The sequence below is a fragment of the Aedes aegypti genome, chromosome 3 (genome assembly GCF_002204515.2).
Source record: "Aedes aegypti strain LVP_AGWG chromosome 3, AaegL5.0 Primary Assembly, whole genome shotgun sequence".
Lineage (NCBI taxonomy): Eukaryota > Metazoa > Arthropoda > Insecta > Diptera > Culicidae > Aedes > Aedes aegypti.
In genome coordinates this window covers 201,264,704-201,282,739 of record NC_035109.1, presented here as the reverse complement: position 1 = coordinate 201,282,739, position 18,036 = coordinate 201,264,704, and the positions used below count along the sequence as shown (strand labels likewise).

The following is an 18,036-nucleotide window of genomic DNA, read 5'->3' as shown; positions in this document are numbered from 1 at the left end:
GGAAACCGTTGGACGAATTCCGAAGGCTTGCCAGAAATCGTAGCCAAGAATGCAACGACGACTTAAGTTTGGAGCTACCAGAACTGGTAAGAGTTTGGTTTCTCCGTTAAAAGTTATAGGCACATCAGTTGTCCCTATGACCTCTAAACTTTGTCCTCCGGCTGTTTTCAAGTCTATGTTCGTGGGTCTCAATTTTAATTTTAAGGCGCTAATCAGTTTTTTACAACCTATCCCTAACACTGTTTTGGCTGCTCCACTGTCTAACAGTCCTATCGTAGAGATACCCAGCATTTCCACTCTCACGAATGGTCTGGGATCATTGCTGAGAGTCACGAGCATGGTTGCTATCTCGGTCTCTTCAGCTGTGCCTCCACTCACTCTTGAGTAACCACGCTGTTCGAGAGAGTCGGGAACTGCTGGCTCTGTGTGAGGTCTTGTGGAGTAATTTGCAAGACTGTCTTGCCTCTTTAGGCAGTCTTGGGCAAGTTTTTTGACTCGCAATATGGACAATTTTTAGTCTTAAAACCTGGAAATCCACAACGGAAGCAGAACAAATTCCGATCAGAATCGCAATCTTCAAACCCATGTCCACCTTCGTGGCAATTGAAGCACACATTTTTGCCCGGCGGAATATATGCGTTTACAATTCTTTGTAGCGCGTTTGTTCCGCTGGGTCCGGGCTGTGGGTTGCTTTGCCGTTGATTATGGTCCGGTTTAGGATTCGATTTTCCCTGATCGTTTTGCTTTTCATTGGATTTTTGATTAGTGGGTTGTTGTTGTTTCCACGGTTGGTTTGGGAACTGCTGAGATTTTGGCCTAAACGGTTTTTTGTTCAAATCTTCCCTGTTCTGATTCGTGTACCTGTCTTGATTACCTTTAAACGACTGTTGACTCCTAACCTCGTCAATTTGTATCACATCTTTCCGCGAAAACCGGTTTTCTTTCCTCTGATACATTTGCCAATTTATCGAATCGAAACGCTTACCAAAATCTTTCATTTTAGGTATCGTGTTCACATTCGCTGCTAGCATCGCGATCCTACAGTCTTCGCGGGTATTGCGGAAAAGGACATCGAATTTGCGCTTTTCGTCCCATGGGATCGACATACTGCGGAAGATCCGGACCATGTCCAAGTAAAAGTCCTGAAACTTCTCCCTGGGACCCTGCTTCCGGTTATTAGCCTGCCGTTCATAGACATAGTCTATATCGACTGGTAAGAATTCTTTCTTGAGCTCCCTAACTAACTCGCTTCATGACCCTATCTCTCCGCTGATATCTATGAACCAGGACCTCGCCTTCTGTGTAAACAGATGGTGAGCTCCCTGTAACAACTCTAATTCAGAAAATCCTTCTGACCGGGCGTTGAATTCCACCTCTTTCAAGAATTCATTCAACCGCCTACCATTATCCATTCCGTCATATCTCACAGACCATTTATGAATCGGAAATTTATTTCCAATACTCCATGGCCTGCTATTTTCAACTCTCCTTTCGGTCCTTTCATTCAGCTTACTACCGACGTGTTTGTCTTCCTCCGAATTTTTCAGCGTATCTAACGATTCATTCCTCTGTTTCAACCAGCCTAAGAAATCTACTGACTTTTCCTGAACCTCTTCTACCTTTTTCTCTATCACCATATTCCTCTCAATCTGCGTACTGTTGGCGGTACCTGTATGAAGATTCAACGGTTTAGCAACGTTTTGATTAGCTTCAAGTACCGTGATGCGTTGCAGTAGTTGGCTCACTACCGCCGTTAGCTGACGGATCTCAGATGCTAATCCCTCTTTCTCACTATCCGTCGTCTTCTCAGATTGCTCACCTCCGGTACTCACCCTATCGCTTTCTACATTCCTACCATTCGGCTCAGTCATGTTTTCGCCTGTCGATCTCCCATCTGATCTTTCATTCATATTATTCTCCCCTTGTCCACCATCATTCGGTACTAGCTCTTGCCTTATTTGACTCAAACTCTCGTTTAGAATCGCCAATTCGGCCTCTCGCACTTCTAGAAGGTGGGATGTTGGTGAATAATACACGTTGAGAAGCTTTACACATTCGCCAGCAATCAACGCGAGGCTATTCAATTCATCTTCTTCCTCAGTGTGAGCTTGCAATCGCTGCATTCGGAAAAAGATATGAATCAATTTCGTTTTGTACAACTGATATGGCGCTTTCTTAGACACTCGCTTTTCTAGGTGATTTTTTATCCCATTTAGTTTATCGTCACAAACCTCTAACTCAGCAACTATCGATTCACTCACAAATTTCATTCTAACGTCCGATTTGCCTTTTTCCTCTTTCAGGTGGCTACGCAACGTTCGTTCCGCAGCGCTACGAGAAACATCTAACGGAATGCCACGGATTTTCATCTCGTGCTCCAGCTCATCTGTGGTCAGATGGCCAGGATTCATCGCGTGGTACCACGATGCGAAATTGGACATCGCCATTTCTCCAATCTCCATTCAACTAAGAAAATCTTAGAATAAAATTTGAAAAGAAACTAAAAACTGTTCAAGTGGTGCTTCCACTGAACCAAATTTGAAAATCCTACTGAAGAAAACACTTCCGCTTGTTCGAAAGCTCGAAATTAAAATTTGAAAAACCTAAAATTTGTTCACGCTCCCTATTGAAGCAATTAATTGAAAAAATCCTAGTTTTAGCTCGTTTATCTTTAATAAACGTATCGTTCTTGTTTGGTGTTTTATTCCACAGTCTGAAAACCACACAACACTGTTCAAGGTTCCGGAATTCACCGCGAAACTCTCCGACTTCTATTCGTAAGCTTTTATTAAGTTTTGTTCAATGGTTGGTAGCTAGTCAGACCGTTTACTCACATCCAAGACCCCTCTTTAAGAATAAATTGTATTGATTCCCATTCATCAATCGGTTACCTGTTTTATGTGCTTTGGTTAAGTTCGTCAGCGAAGTCTGGACGTTACCAGAGACTTCCGCAAAGACACGCAATCGGTATTCTAGTGTACCCGGGCTCTGATAGTCTACGCAAATTTCAGTTGGGCGCCAAGTGTAACTAATGGGGCGATCCCTGCCCAGCACTGGTGAGACTCCCCTCTCCTCAATTGCCTCAGGGTCGGCGTACGCGCTTAACTATCGCGACCAAGAACACACTAGATTACCTTTGCTGGACACAAACCCACTTTATTCAATACTTCGCACAATCAGGTACCTTTATTTCTCCCACTTTCTTAAAGGCTATCTCCTACCTCACTTATTCCCTTCTTCTTCACTATTGGCGGGGCCCCTTCTTCACGCTCCGCTACTCCACCGTCTTTCCTTCCGGGGCTACGTTTCGCTCCTTCTTGCGTTAGTTCCGGCAGGACACGGCCGGTGGAACCTTCACTCCTCCGCACAGCACTTCTGCTTCCTTTTCCGAGTTCAGGGTGGACGACCGGCTGGCACTTCGCACTTCACGCCTCAGGCCGTTAACAAAATGGCCGCCTCTAGGTGACGCCTATCGAATCGCGGTGGTAGCCTTCGGAGTGGCACGTTGGTGGACTCTGGGCCTACTCCTAGGTATGGCAATGACCACGGCGTGCTTCCGGCGGTACTTTGGCCAATACAGGCTCAGGTGCAGGATGTAGTGCTCGGTTACTCCGACGTAGAACAATGGGTAAACTACCTGTGAACTACGGTGAACTACGGGGTCCTGGATGTAATTCCAATGTCGCTTCTTCCACTTTCCACAACTTATTTTAAATTTCACTTTAACTTTTTGGCTTTTAGCAACTAGCGTCGTATTCTTTCGAATGCTGCAGTCTTAATGATTTTTGCGATGGCGGTTACATATCGACGATCGCGACCGTTGAAGCATTTTTCCGCCCATCCATATTCGCCCCATCATGGCCCCCTTTACACCACCCACAATGGCCGCCCATCCTTATGCTCCTGTGACGCCTGGTGGTGAGTAGCGGAACTAATGATGTGGCTGCGTTCTTCACAGTGGGAGTTGGGAAATGTCCAGTTTTATATAATTTAATATTTTCTTGGTATTATTTATTTGACAATAAAACGATACACAAAATCACGATAGTCTCACAAATCTTGGACACTTCAACACACCACTGGTTACATGTTAATATTTCATACGTTTGATTAAAATATCCAACTCAACGTGCCGAATTTTTATATTCAAAGTTGAAATTAGTGTTCTAATCCCTTCAAATATACTTTACCACCCTTCAGCCATGTTCTCTTTTATATTTTGATTGAATAGATTGGTTTCAACACTCACCGTACTGGAATGCGAATGCTAAAGATATGCGACAAAATTTAGTTTTTCTGCTACTCCCACAACTGCCACTTTCGACACTTGTTGTAGTTGTTTAAGTGCTTTGTATAGCTTATCAATACTTGTTTCAATAACGGATGCAATCTATAATCACTTGGTGATACTTATTATCGCCGAATAAAATATAATAACTTGAAATTTGATTTCTGTCTATGGAACAACGCACTGTGCGGTATTGTGAAAAAATGCAAATTTTATGATAATGAAATTGAGTATATTCTTAGTTTCATGTAAAGAAAACATTTCTTTTCAGTCTGAGATCAGTGGAGTTATTCATTAACTGTCGGACCTTTTACTAATTCATATCTACCTTAAATCACCGCCTGCCTTGATTATATTAATTATATTACAGTCAAACCTCGAGTCGATATTGAAGGGACCATCGACTCATGGAAATATCGACTCATCAGTACAGCAAGCCTTTGGAAAGCTGTTTGAGGGGACCATCATAGTAACCATGATTTTATGTTTTTAGTATGGTTCCATGAGTCGATATCGAGTAATGGAACATCGGTTCATGGAGGGTTGACTGTATTCTTTATTACAACACTGCCAAAATGTTATACCGATTGCTCATAGGGAAACAACGTTACAGCATGCCAATGTTGACCATTATGTAGGGATATCGGCTTTCACTACTATTATTCTGAACACAACTGTAATTGGACGTAATTTTGGGCACAGCCGGAAGCCATGGTATTTGAGCCAAATGAACTAAAAGATAAAGGTGATGTTATCTGATGCTCATCTGAACTTTGTGTTATATTATTGCGTTGTTAATTAGCATCAAATTTGTCAATTGTAAACAACCAATACCGTAAAGTCACCATTAACCACTCATATGGGCTTTTTTTTTTATAAATGTATCTTTGAGATTGCGCCAATTTATGCAACAAATGTTTGAAGAATATATGTATGTTTCAAATTAATTTAATAGATATTATAGTCATAACAACTTTAACCTATTTTTTAGCAATGTTTTAACTCGAAACACATCGTAGGCGTAGATTTTGACATTAAGGATAAGGATTTCAATACAGATTCAACAATGTGTGTTCCTTGTGTCTAACTACGCATGGTATAAATTGATTAAAAAACAAAAATATTTTTCATGAGAAAATACATTTAAAATATTATCAACTGACCGATGAATGGCGACATAGCGGTGATGTTTTATCAGTCTTTGAGCAGATCATCCTCGAGAGATAACAGCCCACAAGTTGGACTCAAAATTATTTGCATGCTTATTAACTAATTAACTCAAACGAAATTCCTTAGCTAATGATGTCTTTATGACTTGATTGACAACAAGATGCAGAGAGGTAAACATAGTAGTGAACAGTTGATTATCTGGTTATGGTGTTTTCAGAGCGAAAAGAAAACGAAAAATTAAGAAATCCGTTTCGGTCATACGATATGTTTTATACATACAGTGCGATGCGGTCCAATTTGCTAATTTGGATGCAGCTTTAGGTGACTTTTATGGTTTTGATAACACGGAAAAAATTAAAATTTTCCCGGTTTTTAATTGAGTTCATAGGACGCATCATAATTCTTTGGATTTACGTCAGCACAGGAGTTTTTTTTAATGCTTCTTCTTCTTCTTTGCATTGAGTAGTGTTTGATCCTTCGACCTTGATGCTTGCCCTTGCGGGGGCGGGCGACGAGGGCAGGATCGAACATGCCGCGCGTCGTTCGCGTAGGGAAATGAAAAAGCGCCGCGGATCGTTAGTAGTGTTTGGTTTATTGATTGCGTCGCTTGCTCTTGCGGGCGAGTGATGAACACTTGTTTGGCGTACATGCGAATATCGAATAATATCGCGAATCTGGTTAAGCGTGATTATATTATGAATCGTATCACCAAACATTGGTGACTCCCAGATCTCTACCTTATCCCACTAACCCAATATCCTTTCAATGTCAACCGTGGAGGTGCAGAGGTGATCTCGGTCTCTAGTAACAACGGAAGTCACACTAACATTCCTTCCCTTCCCCGATGACCGTAAGGACGTGGACGGCGCCGATATTGACTTTTAAATTTTGAGCTCTCGATTGGTGCACATTGAGAATGGTAAGCTGACCCCAAGTCCGTTTCATTAAATCTCTGTGCAACTTCGATTGTTCTGGTCAATCACGGAGTAGCAACTACGAATTGTACGGTCATCTATGCTCATTATCATGCTCATGCTTTTTCTTTTTCTTCTTCTTTGCATTATGCTCCCACTGGTGCAGAGCCTGCTTCTACACACTTAGAATAAAACACAGAATTCTGTGAAATAAACCACAGACTCTGAACTTTGAGATATGATTCTACAGATTTATTTGTGAAACACAAATGTTTTCAATAGAACTGTCAATAAATCACCGAACGTTCTGTAAAGGTGGAAAAAATACAAAAATTTACAGGTTGTTCGGTGAAGATGGAAAATTTTACAAATTACACAAAAAATCTGTGAAATCATTTGTCGGCCATATTGACAATCGAAGCTTGTGCCAAAATTGATACTTTTCGAAGTGAAGCAAAACTAACTAAAGTGAAAAATAGATTAATTGTTTTATAATGGAATATAGTTTGGATTTCCAAAATAAGTGAAGCTGCCTGATAGTTTTTGTAATAGTGAGTTATCTGGTGTAGAATTTGAATGAAAATTTGTAATTTAAAAATGGAATCGAAATGTTTTAATTTCCAGTTACAGTTGAGTGCTTTCATTCCAATTGTCCTGCTGAAGTTTTCAACCCCGTTTGCGTAATTCATTTTGTAAAGTTTGATAGTTTTATTATAGGCACTGCTTTGAGATGATTGAAATGATATCATATCACGGAAAATCCGAAAAAAATCACTTTTCACAGCATTTTTGTAAAAATACACCGAATCAATCGGTGAAATGCCAATTGCATAGCAATAAAATCACCGCAAATCTGTAAAACTTTACCGAAAAGCTCAGTGAAACCTCCAAAAACAAACAACGATTCCACAAACAATTTGTAAAAAATCACCGAACTATTCGGTACTTTTGACAGATGCACTTTCTCAAGATTTATGGATCGTTCGGTGAAGTAAAAAAATCACCGAACGGTTCACCGAATAATCTGCTGTTGAGAATTCGGTGAAATTTCACAGAAATCTGTGAAATATTCTAAGTGTGTAAAAATGGAATCGAAATGTTTTAATTTGCAGTTACAGTTGAGTGCTTTTATTCCAATTGTCCTGCTGAAGTTTTCAACCCCGTTTGCGTAATTCATTTTGTAAAGTTTGATAGTTTTATTATAGGCACTGCTTTGAGATGATTGAAATGATATCATATCACGGAAAATCCGAAAAAAAATCACTTTTCACAGCATTTTTGTAAAAATACACCGAATCAATCGGTGAAATGCCAATTGCATAGCAATAAAATCACCGCAAATCTGTAAAACTTTACCGAAAAGCTCAGTGAAACCTCCAAAAACAAACAACGATTCCACAAACAATTTGTAAAAAATCACCGAACTATTCGGTACTTTTGACAGATGCACTTTCTCAAGATTTACGGATCGTTCGGTGAAGTTTAAAAATTGCCGAACGGTTCACCGAATAATCTGCTGTTGAGAATTCGGTGAAATTTCACAGAAATCTGTGAAAAATTCTAAGTGTGTAAGCTTTGTGTTCTTATGAGTAATGCCACAGCTATGAACTGAGAGCATTTATTTGCCTATGTGATCATTTTCGCATTCGCTTATCCTGTGACAGGTAAGTCCAGGAAATTGACATTACGAAATGATCCAGGATCGACCGGATATCAATCCCAGACACCTTTGCATAATAATTCCATATTTGTTGTCTATTCAACATGGTTTAATTACGATATTGTTGTTTCGGGAATGCAGTTTATCGTAGATATGGAAGACATTCCTCCATCATTTTAGTATTGTATTTTTTCCGTTTCTTACTATTCATCTCAATAATACTGATTAGCCTATTGGGAACAGCAACTGCTCTATCACCTAAGGTCATCTTGCCTTATCTATTAAACGACCAAGTATATCTACTATACAATTGCCTGCTACGTTGAATTTATAAGAACATAATAGGGGGACACGGGGCAGTATGGACACTAGATTGATGCAATTTTTGAAGTTTTTGCTCCCCTAACGATGTCAATTATGTAGAAAATGATCCTCCCAAAATTTGAAGTGATTCGGAAGAAGATTGGTTGTGCACACGCTATTTGAAGTTTATATGGAAATTACTATGGAAAAGGCAAACCTTTTGTGTTCAGTCCTCTAACTGCTCGTCATAATAATCTATGGGAAAGTAAACACACTCATCTCATGTGCAAACTTCCCAGCTACAACTTTGTCGAAGACCACATTTTGATGGGACGTAAGGATAATTTGTTATTATTGATAACAAAGTCTATATCATGCTGAGATGATTATTGTGCTCTGCAAGATAAATCCACGTAATGCGATTATCTGAAAATGTCGATATACCGTCGTAGTGATAATGAAAATCACCAAGTTTCAGATTTAGCAAATTTGATACATTTGCGTCCTTGAAGAACGAAAAAATCCAAGCCTACTTGAATTTTGACGTTGCGTTTGAATTGCGCGCATATCTTCTGCGCGTTACCGCCGCCGCTGGATGTGGATTTAATATAAGCGCCGCAATATTCAATTACTTTCAGAGCAACGCTGCTTTTTTGCTGTAGAACATAGTAGCCTGGATTACTTTGATCTATTCTTCCCGCCAGGAGCACCACTGTTGCCTGCCGAACAGTTGGTGAAGCATGCTACATGCAAACCAACTTTATAATGATGAATAACAATTTATCATAACGTCCAATCAAAAAGTGGTCTTCGGCAAAGTTGTACATGAGAGGAATTCACATTAGAAGAATTTGTTCACTTTTCCATAAAATATTGTGACGAGGAGATAGAGGGCTGAACACAAAAGATTGGCGTTTTCCATAGTAATCTCCATATAAACTTCAAATGGCGTGTGCACTGTCAAATTTCTTCCAAATCACTTCAAACTTTGGGAGGATGCTATTTAACATAATTAACATCGTTTCAGCATAGGGGAGCTAAAATTTCAAAATTTGCATCACTCTAATGGACACCCTAAGGAATTTTCCTATTTTGACTGTAAATACATGAATATTATACTGTTTTTCATGTGCAGTATGCTTTTTAGAGTTCTTAAGCATTTGTTAAACATTGTTGCAAAATTTTGAAAAAAATATTTCATTTCCAAAAAAGGTTTAAAAAAAGCTTATATTTGGTAGTCATCATCAAGCTAGCGGGGCAAAGTGGACACCCCCATGGGGCAGTATGGACTGTTCGCAACTATAGCTGCGAAAATGAACCGGGTCTGTGAATTCAACCCTGTATCCCGACGTTCATTTCCCACCCGTCTTATGTATGTATTCGCAATATCTAAACCATGTGCAAGTGTGAATGTGTGTGTGTGCATCGACCATCCTCGCCGGTCAACCGACCGGCGATGCGTGTTGCGACAGCGAAGCTTCTAGAATATCCTCGCCGAGTCGGAGCGATCATCGTCATCATCATCGTCGTCGCCGCAACAGCGGCAGCGTACCCCACCACAGAAGAGAAAGAACATTCTAGACTTGTTCGTATTTGCTATAAATATCGATGTGTTTCCCAATGCAATTTTAGTTACAGTCCACATTTTGAATAGTACAAATCGCGAATAAAATCGAAGTTTAAATAGTTTACTCGTGACTTTCCTTCCCCAGCCGAATCAAACGGTCTTTTTCAAGACCAAAGAGTTGTTGGAAATAATTTCTTCCGAGGTTGAGCTATCACCCATCGAGGCCACCTTCAACCAAAGGTTCCGTCATTCCCTCCAATGGTCTAGGACAGACCATTTTTTGGTCCTTCGAGCCGGATAGGAAAACCACACCCGTGGTGGACGATCAACCGATCGGTCCGTTCCGAGTCCTTTCCTCGTTGCTCCCGGCAACAATTTGGTGGACAATCAGCCGATTGGTCCAATTCCGCTCATCCGAGCACCCTTCCACTGTTGCTCCCGGCAACTTTTGGTGGACGATCAGCCGATCGTCGGAATTCTAGCCGTGATCAAGCTCAACCTTGTGCCGAGTTATTAGAAAAAATATTCCTCGGCAATTGTGGAGAAAGGAAATCGTCGCGAGAAGTATCCTTCCAAGTTTGTGCGTGCCCGCGAAGTCGTGTGTGTATTCGGTCCGTCGTTTAAGTAAAGTATCGCGGTCGAACAAAAGTGAAAGCGACACAGCCGTGTCCGTGAAGAAGTGAGTTCCTGTAAGTGAAGTTCCAAGAAGAAGAATAGTGGTGATAAAGTGCAAAAACTGAACCGCCCATAGCGCATTGCGTTTGAGTGTGAAGAACTCCAGTTAATGCGTGTGTGTGAACTGTTTCCTGATGCCAATTGAACACACGCCAGTGAAAGTGAGTGAAAAAGTGAAGATGCAGGACTTGAAGACGATCATCCACCTGCGTGGCCAAGCAAAGGCGAAAGTGACACGGATCCGAAAGGCGATTGAAGAAGCTGCCGCGGCTGGTGCCCAGTATGATGCCGCACAGCTGAAAGTGTTTTCTCGGAATCTGGAAAACCATTTCCAGGAGTATTTGAATCTCCATCATCAAGTAATGGCAGTGTGCCCTCCCGAACGAATCGAGGAACAGGATCAAGGTTACTTGAATTTTGAAAATCACTACAACGAAACGTGTCTGCTAGTGGAACGAGCGATTCAAGCAAACCGTAATATTCCCGTGATGCAACCACAAGTGCCAACCAACGAGTGTCCCCGGATTGTAGTCCAGCAGCAGCCATTGAAGGCACCCATCCCTTCATTCGATGGCAAGCCTGAAAACTGGCCTCGCTTTAAGGCTATGTTTTTGGATGTGATGCAACATTCTACCGACTCAGATTGCATCAAACTTTACCACCTCGAGCGATCCCTAGTAGGAGCAGCTGCTGGTATTATTGACGCCCGCACTCTCAACGACAACAACTACACTCACGCTTGGGAAATACTTGAGGACCGTTTCGAGAACAAGCGTGTAATCGTGGATACTCACATCCAAGGATTGCTTAATCTGCCGAAAATGAGCCGTGAAAATCCAAAGGTCCTGCGGGAGCTGATTGATGAAGTGACCCGACACGTAGATGGATTGGCATTGATCGAGGACGAGTTGGATACAGTCTCCGAAAGGTTTGTGGTAAATCTTATTGCTGGTGCCCTGGATAAGCATGTTGAAGAGCTAGTCCGCTAAGACCACGCAGATCCTAGCGAGGCTAGCCCGTCCACATCCGATTGCAAATCATAAAGAAATACAATACAGTAGATGTCTCCTTCAACTGGGCAGCTAACTGACTGATACCTCAATCAGCAGCTACAACTCTCTTTATTCAAACCAGGTATCTATTTTTACAATTCAACATCCTACACAAATATTATACCTCACAACAAATCTTCCACACTTTTACCTACGACGACGCATGCTTCTCAACCGACGATTCTTCTACCTGAGGTGCGACACTACCTCTATTCCAACAAAGCAAACCCGGAAGGAGTGGGAAGCTTCAATCCCACATAAGGAAATACCAACGTACAGCGACACGATTACGTTTTTGAAGAAGCGATGTGCCATCCTCGAACGCTGTGAAGGTGCTTCTAACTCTCCATCCAACTCAAAACCGAGTGTTCCAGTGAGAAACCCATGCAACCTGGTGAGAGGCGCACAACCCAAGGCGTGTGCTATCACTGGGAGTTCCGATGCAGCCTGCGAACTGTGTGCTGGTGTTCATCCCAACTTCAAGTGTGAAGCTTTCCGTGCAATGTCGGTTCCCCAACGTCAAGCGAAGGTTCGAGAGCTGAAATTGTGCTACAACTGCTTACGAAAGGGCCATCCAAGCAGTTCCTGCATTTCGCCGCGCACCTGCCAGAAATGTCAAGGTAAGCACCACACACTCTTGCACATTGAAACCCAATCAAATGCGAATATCCAAGCCTGTGAAACTCCTCCGACAACCATGTCTTCAACTCCACAAGTTGCTGCACCCCCTGAAGTCGAACCTTTTCCGTCTATTAGTACGACTTGCTCAGTAAGCAAAGCTCCTCGTCTTGATAACAGCCTCTTGATGACCGCTGTTGTAAATGTTCTGGATAGCAGTGGCAAATTCCAACCTTGTCGTGCCTTTTTGGATTGTGGGTCCCAGGCTCATATGGTGTCCAGAGAGTTGGTCGATTCATTGCGTCTACCTCGTACCCCTGCCAGTGTTGAAATCATTGGAGCCAACGGTAGGAAGTCTATTCTCTCTGAAATGGTCAAGGTACAAATCCGTTCTAGGCATTCTGATTTCGAATTTCGTTACTGATGAGATAACAGGCGTGACACCGTCTTGGAAATTTGATACTCAGTCATGGCTTCTACCATCTGGCCTCCCGCTTGCCGATCCAACGTTCCACACTCCAGGCAAAATAGATCTTTTGATTGGAATCAAACTCTTCTTCGAGCTGTTGTTGCCTAGTAGGCTTAGAATCTCCGACGAACTTCCGGTTCTTCAGGAAACTCGTTTAGGATGGATAATAGCCGGTGCTGTTGATGATGTGGATCCCTTCTCCAATCAGCAGCATTGTAACGTTATTACGCTGAAACCGTGTATTGAATCGTCAGAAGCTTGTCTCGAAGTTGTTGAATCCTCAGCAATGATTGGCAAAGAGTCAGTCAAATTAGTTGACATCAAGTCCAATGTACAACCAAGTGAACCATTTCCCATCCGTGATAATGTTGAGTTTGTCGCTACTGAGTTGACACCACCCGAAAATGTGTCGAGTAAAGTAGCTAATCCAGTCGCAAATACGTATCCAGCTCAATTCCATCAAGTTACAGTTAGTCCAATGATGTTGCCGACTCCTACCGGAGTTCATCCGATGCTGAAGTCATTCCCAAAACCACTTGAATCTCATCCGATGTTTGAGCCAAGCTCAATAAAATCCGAGGCACAACCGGGGCCCCAGGTAATCCAGAATATTCCCAGCTATCGTCCAAGGCCTCAGCATATCTCATGTGAATTTCGTACGATGAATAACCGATTCTCGAATGCGATGATCACGAAGCGTTTCTCTTGTAGAACCGGATTTTACCCGGTCTTGAAGCTGCCATCGTGTTTTACTAGATTCCGCCCAGTGCCACAGCAATCTCCGTATATGATTGGATGCCATCCGGTACCGAAGCATATTTCTTGTTTCGCCGGACCTCGTACCATGACGAAGAGTTTCCAACGTGCGAAGAAAGAACCTTCGTTTCATGAGCAGTTCCTGTATGCGGACAGATTTCATTTTCTGTTGAAGCAGTCGCTCCACGTGTCTGAGTTGGATACAATGTTGAAACAGTTTCCAGTTGTTATCGATTATCATCCCCTACTGGACAAGCCTCCTGATGTAGCCGAAATCCTAACGGTATCAGAATCGTTCCTGATTCCAAGCGCAATCATCCCAGCATGCAATATGCAAGGTAAGCTGCGTTCGATATCAACCAGAGTTCTGAATGTACCCAAGCAGGTTCTGATACCTCCCGATATCCACATGATAGATGAGCAATCTTTGAATATGAGTGGTGCCTTTGCAATGAAATAATCATCAACGATCGCATAAGCGTTAATAGGTAGAAGATAACCAGAATTCAAGCCATCTTTAATTTTCCGTCTGATGTTTAACCTGAGATACTCCCATTTATGACCATGACGAATATTGATTTCACTGTGCAAGTAGTAAATGAACCATCGATCACCAAGTATGTATCGTTGTTTAGTATTTAAGTTGGCTCCACTCCCATTTGAGTCCAATCCCACAATCCAGTCATATTTCTGAGCTTTGCCCGGGGGGTGAATGTTCGCAACTATAGCTGCGAAAATGAACCGGGTCTGTGAATTCAACCCTGTATCCCGACGTTCATTTCCCACCCGTCTTATGTATGTATTCGCAATATCTAAACCATGTGCAAGTGTGAATGTGTGTGTGTGCATCGACCATCCTCGCCGGTCAACCGACCGGCGATGCGTGTTGCGACAGCGAAGCTTCTAGAATATCCTCGCCGAGTCGGAGCGATCATCGTCATCATCATCGTCGTCGCCGCAACAGCGGCAGCGTACCCCACCACAGAAGAGAAAGAACATTCTAGACTTGTTCGTATTTGCTATAAATATCGATGTGTTTCCCAATGCAATTTTAGTTACAGTCCACATTTTGAAGAGTACAAATCGCGAATAAAATCGAAGTTTAAATAGTTTACTCGTGACTTTCCTTCTCCAGCCGAATCAAACGGTCTTTTTCAAGACCAAAGAGTTGTTGGAAATAATTTCTTCCGAGGTTGAGCTATCACCCATCGAGGCCACCTTCAACCGAAGGTTCCGCCATTCCCTCCAATGGTCTAGGACAGACCATGGACACCTTAACGTTTATAGGAAAATTGTCCCGCGATCATTCCCAGAACCTCGGAAAATGAAGTACACATTCAAGAAACCATAGTGATAGTTCACTGTGCCACTGGAAACATGATTAAAACCAATTTACGATATTTTTCATGGAGATGCTTTCAATATTGCCTCCAGATTAGTTTTAATACAGAATTGACGATTTTCAACCGATTTATGGTTCCGCATAGTAATCATTGCATTAAACGCTAAATAGTTTTGTGTATGAAGTTACATTTCTTTCTTTTTAAAGTGTCAGCTTTACTTTGTCACCCGGTGTCCATATTGCCCCAACAGTATAAGAAATTTTCATATAAGTTATTTAATGTCTTAAATTAGTAGAAAAAAATCTACTATATTTTTGAATCGAGCATAAATAATTGAAGATTCAGTCAAGAACTGCATTTTCGGTCAACTTGCAGTAATTTGCCTCTGAAATCTTATTTGGTGAAATGTGAATGTTATAATTTTCGAACCCAATAAAATCATGCTCAATTTATTGCTATAAAATCAATGTTTAAAACAATTTTTCTGAAATTTTAGTGGACAACTTACTCTTTCGACAGGTAACTGAAATATTATTTGTATCTAAAGCGTAAAATTTTTCGCATATGCAAAGATACAGGGGGTGTCCATTCTGCCCCGGGTGTTCATACTGCCCCCGGTACCCTACAACGTTTTTTTATTTTGATTGCATACCTACCAGTGAAGAAAGTTGACAAAATGTTACAACCGAGGATGTCTTTTGTTTGTTCAAACTCTTCATAGAGAAGAACTATATTCATTGTCATCATGTTCATTTTTTCTTACAGTTTAGAAATGCAACACAAAGAAATTTAATTAAATCGAATTGATTTTATAAACTCTTAGTGCACATTAAGCTCATTTTGCCGAACGGCTGGAACCTCTATAATTAACACAAAAAATCAATCATCAGGTTGCTGTTTCAATAATTTACAACCTTCTCAGACACAGTTAAATTTAAAACAACGTAATTCGTTGGGAAATAATAGAAACACATACCTAGAATAAACCATTCTTTATATTTCATGTAGCACATCAATCTTATAATGCAGTCATAATTGGTAAAACAGAAATCATTCACTTTTACTAAACATTGTCTTCATCTGGTTGAATGCTTTGTACTCTGTCGCGCGCAGGGCTTTGTGATGGACTAAGTGCCGGGCTTCGTACCATTGGAGTAGCTGCCGGACTTTGTCCAAGAGGTACAACCAGGGGTCCCACTGGTTTTCGTGGTCGCGGAACACTCCTCGTGTGGCTACGATATCCTTGATGACTAGGGCCATTAGGTTTTAGCCGTGGTCGGCCGGGACCTCGCTTAACTTGAGGCAGCTGTTGTATAACTGGTGCATCTGACGTAGAAGGAATATCTATGAGAAATAAAAAAAAACGATTGAACATTAAATTTTCATCCAAACAATTGTGCACATAACAAGTGCGAATAGAATTGCGATATTACATACGCTGGATCGATATGGTTGTGTTCACCGCACTTGTACACCATGGGATGATAACTAGGTACAATGAAGACAACAGTCCGATCCGACGTAGCGGTTGGGTGGTCTTAGTTAGCAAACATTTTGTTATACAGTCAACTCTCCCTTACACGATCTTCTGTAACTCGATAGTTCACCTAACTCGATGTAATGTGCGATCATTTCAATTTAGCATACTTTTATCCCAACAAACAATGTAGAAGGAGTAGGACCAGACGCCGTTCAGCTGGATCAGAGTCGGTCAATGCCGGCGAACCTTTGGTAAAACTTGGGGCCTCAAACCCAAGTTTATCAAATGGATTTACACAACAGTTGTTCGACCAATATTGGCATATAGATGTCTTATGTGGTGGCAAAAGGGCGAAGTGAGAACAATCCAATCAAAATTGGGCCAACTTCAAAGGATGTGCTTGATGGCGATGTCTGGTGCGGTCTCTACGACTCCCATAGCAGCGGTCAAGTCTCTTTCCGACGTTGTGCCACTACACATACATCTTAAACAAGAACCACTTTCTTGCTCTTACCGTTTATGGGTACTGGATCTACTGGAGAAAAATCCAGTAAATCGTAGAATTGGATTGATAAACTTGGTGTGTGGCTCAGCGAATCCACGTGGAGATCTCTGACTGGACGATGGGGAATCGTACATCGTCGGAACCAACCCTGTACCGCTTTCTGTCCTTCTAACGACGAAGGAAAAAAAACTTGCTACATCCAATCGGAACCCAGAGAAGACAACTGACATCAGTATGCCAGTGATTCGATACGAGTTCTTGCCAGCCCGGGGGGAGTATATTCGCGCCCGAATCGACCGCTTCGGTGGCAAAATTTGCCCCACCCCCTACAGAAAGGAGTATGGGGAAAAACGTCAAATGCGGGAGCAACATCATCATCAGCAGCATCCAACCCACCCGACCAGCAGCAGTGCTCGTCACTCAATTGGGCCAATTCACAAATTTCATAACGCTGGAGGGGGTGGGTGGGTGTTCTTGCGATGTTACGGTTCGTACAAAAATAATACAAAAAGCGTCACAAGGGGGTGGGTGGGTGTCCAAAATAGCAAATTTTAGCGTTATGAAATATATGAACAAGCCTTTATGTCAACAATCACACACGAGTGACGCAGGCGCTCGCAGCCGCCGTCAAAAGGAGCTCAACGACATTATTGTAAGTTCGGTTAATCGTTAGAAAATGCATTTCGCCGGAGTTGGATTTTTCTCGGAATCTATGCAAGATACCCTACTTCGGAAGTAGGGCGCATTCGAGCGCATCCAGATGCGTATCGAATGGACCATTTCCGAAGTTGGCATCTTGCATAGATTCCGAGAAAAATCCAACTTCGGCGAGGAACCACTTCTAACTTTTTACCGCGCCGACAATATCATTATCACCGTCATCGCGCGCAATGGATTGCGACAGCGTGAGCGGCAGTGCAGCCAGATTTCCAATTTATCTAGAATCTATCCGATTTATCTGGAGAAGAATGGAATGTTCTAGATGCCTTCGGGAGGGTATATAAAGCGAGTGAATACGTCGCTTTAGTGGAACAGTATCTTTGGACCCGGCTAACGGTCAAGTAATGATAAAAGTAAACTGGCGTAAACTCAAGTGTAAATAGTGTTACAGTGAAGTTAATAAAGTGTAAGCGGAAAAGTAATTCCACCCGTGTGTTCTTGACGTTGGATAATGTCCTTCGGCAACATATGGGGGTACAATTCCAAAAAACGAAAAATTGAGCATGTAACGAAAAG

The 18,036-nt window shown here is 41.9% G+C and overlaps 1 protein-coding gene across 1 annotated transcript in view; it reads right to left on the bottom strand.

Annotated features, from left to right (window-relative positions):
• Window positions 1-15,807: 15,807 nt before the first annotated feature.
• LOC5576158 (putative DNA helicase Ino80) overlaps window positions 15,808-18,036 on the bottom strand; it is a 97,438-nt gene continuing 95,209 nt past the window's right edge. The window contains exon 14 of the mRNA XM_021853636.1: window positions 15,808-16,159. Coding sequence (XP_021709328.1) covers window positions 15,879-16,159 — 281 coding nt within the window. The 3' untranslated portion in view covers window positions 15,808-15,878. The remainder of the gene's footprint in view (window positions 16,160-18,036) is intronic.